General features: G+C 53.8%; 1 protein-coding gene across 1 annotated transcript in view; it reads right to left on the reverse strand.

Annotated features, from left to right (window-relative positions):
* The window catches only part of TMEM120B (transmembrane protein 120B), a gene marked incomplete at its 5' end in the record, with an annotated part of 91966 nt that overhangs the window by 21174 nt on the left and 69046 nt on the right, over nucleotides 1–1746 (reverse strand). Inside the window, one exon of the mRNA XM_011948593.1 lies at nucleotides 1513–1602. Coding sequence (XP_011803983.1) covers nucleotides 1513–1602 — 90 coding nt within the window. The remainder of the gene's footprint in view (nucleotides 1–1512; nucleotides 1603–1746) is intronic.

Below are 1746 nucleotides of genomic sequence, written 5' to 3' on the forward strand. Positions count from 1 at the left end.
AACCCGGGAGGCGGAGCTTGCCGTGGGCTGAGATTGCACCACTGCACTCCAGCCTGGGCGACAGAGCAAGACTCTGTCTCCAAAAAAAAAAAAAGAATGCCATACCAAGGTTCTAGTGGCCCCCCCAGAAGGAATTAGACGTTTGGAAAATAGGTCCTCCAGGTGACAAGTCGTGGGTTTTAACTGGGTCTCAAGACTCAGCTTAGAGGCAGGCAGGGCAGGAAGGAGACTGAGAGAAAACAACAGGGCTTCTCGCACTCAGAGCCCTTCAGAGATGGGGACCAAGGGAATGCCTAGTCTTCCCTGGACTCACTCAGCGCCACTATGACACGTCCACTCCCCCATGGGACTCTGAAACAGTCCAAAGAGGAGACATGGCTTGCCTAGGGCCACAGAGCTGCTCAGTGACGGCACTGGGACCGGAACCCAGGAGTCCACACTCCTAGCCCGGCCTCCGTCCTCCCCAGCATCATCTCTCTGGTGGGGCAGGTTTGGCCTAATACCCTCTTCACCTGTCCACTCTCCCCTCTATCTCCTCGTGGAAGACCACCCATCTACTCTTGTCACCAAAACCCATCCATCCTCTGAGTAATGGTCTCCCAGTTGTCCTCTGGGGAACCATTCCTCTCTTGACACTCAGCTTCTCCGCTCCCAGTGACAGCTATCAGGGTGGGTGTGAGGCTCAAGTCTGGCCAGTCACAGCACTGCAATCCCTGGTAACAGTGACTGGTTCAGGGATAGGTACATGATCCATTCTGCACCTGGACATAGGCATTGCGACCCAGTGAGAGTCTTGGAAGAGAGGAATATGCTCCGTTTGCTGGGAATGCTATAGTGACATGAGCCTGGAGTTGCTGGGTGCCCCACTTGCAGCCTGAGATAAACACAACACAGAAGGCAGAAGTGAGAGATGGAGAGCACCTGGATCAAGCCTTACCTGAAGGCAGAACAATGGGTCACCTCTTTTTTTTTTTTGAGACAGAGTCTTGCACTGTCCCCAGGCTGTCGTGAATGGTGCGATCTCAGCTCACTGCAACCTCCACCTCCCGGGTTCACACTACTCTGCCTCAGCCTCCTGAGTAGCTGGGACCATACCCAGCTAATTTTTTGTATTTTTAGTAGAGATGGGGTTTCACTATGTTGGCCAGACTGATCTCCATCTCCTGACCTTGTGATCCGCCCACCTCGGTCTCCCAAAGTACTGGGATTACAGGCGTGAGCCACCACGCCTGTTCCGGTCACTTCTTTTTATGAGAAAATATGTTTCTTATTGTGTTAAGCCAGTCTGAGTTAGGTCTTCTGTTGCTCATAAGCAAGAGGCTGATCAGAAACAAGAGTTACTCCATCAGCAGCATCAGCTTTCCACCTTCCTGGATCTGAACAGTTACAGAGCAACTCCCCAAGGAGGAGAGGAATGCAGCAGCCTGAGGGTGTCGGCCCCCATCTGACACCCCTCGTGACATTTCCCTTTGACTCCTCTTGTGCTCCCCACAAAGCCAGGCCCCCAGGTACCTTGAGCCGTTGCTGATGAGAATACTCTCCCGAATGGTCAGGGTGCAGTAATACCACACCAGCAGGAAGTTGAAGACTTCATCAGTCACCCTGTGCAAGGAAACAGCCCCCCGGAGGGGTGTGGGCATGAGAACCAGGCACAGCCATCCCACCCTCACCTCACAGAGCAGCAAACCAGGCGGAGGGCTGCCCACAGCACACACTGCCTCTGGAAGCCCTTATGACACCAGGGAG

This window comes from Colobus angolensis, unplaced genomic scaffold (genome assembly GCF_000951035.1).
Source record: "Colobus angolensis palliatus isolate OR3802 unplaced genomic scaffold, Cang.pa_1.0 Scaffold28, whole genome shotgun sequence".
NCBI lineage: Eukaryota > Metazoa > Chordata > Mammalia > Primates > Cercopithecidae > Colobus > Colobus angolensis.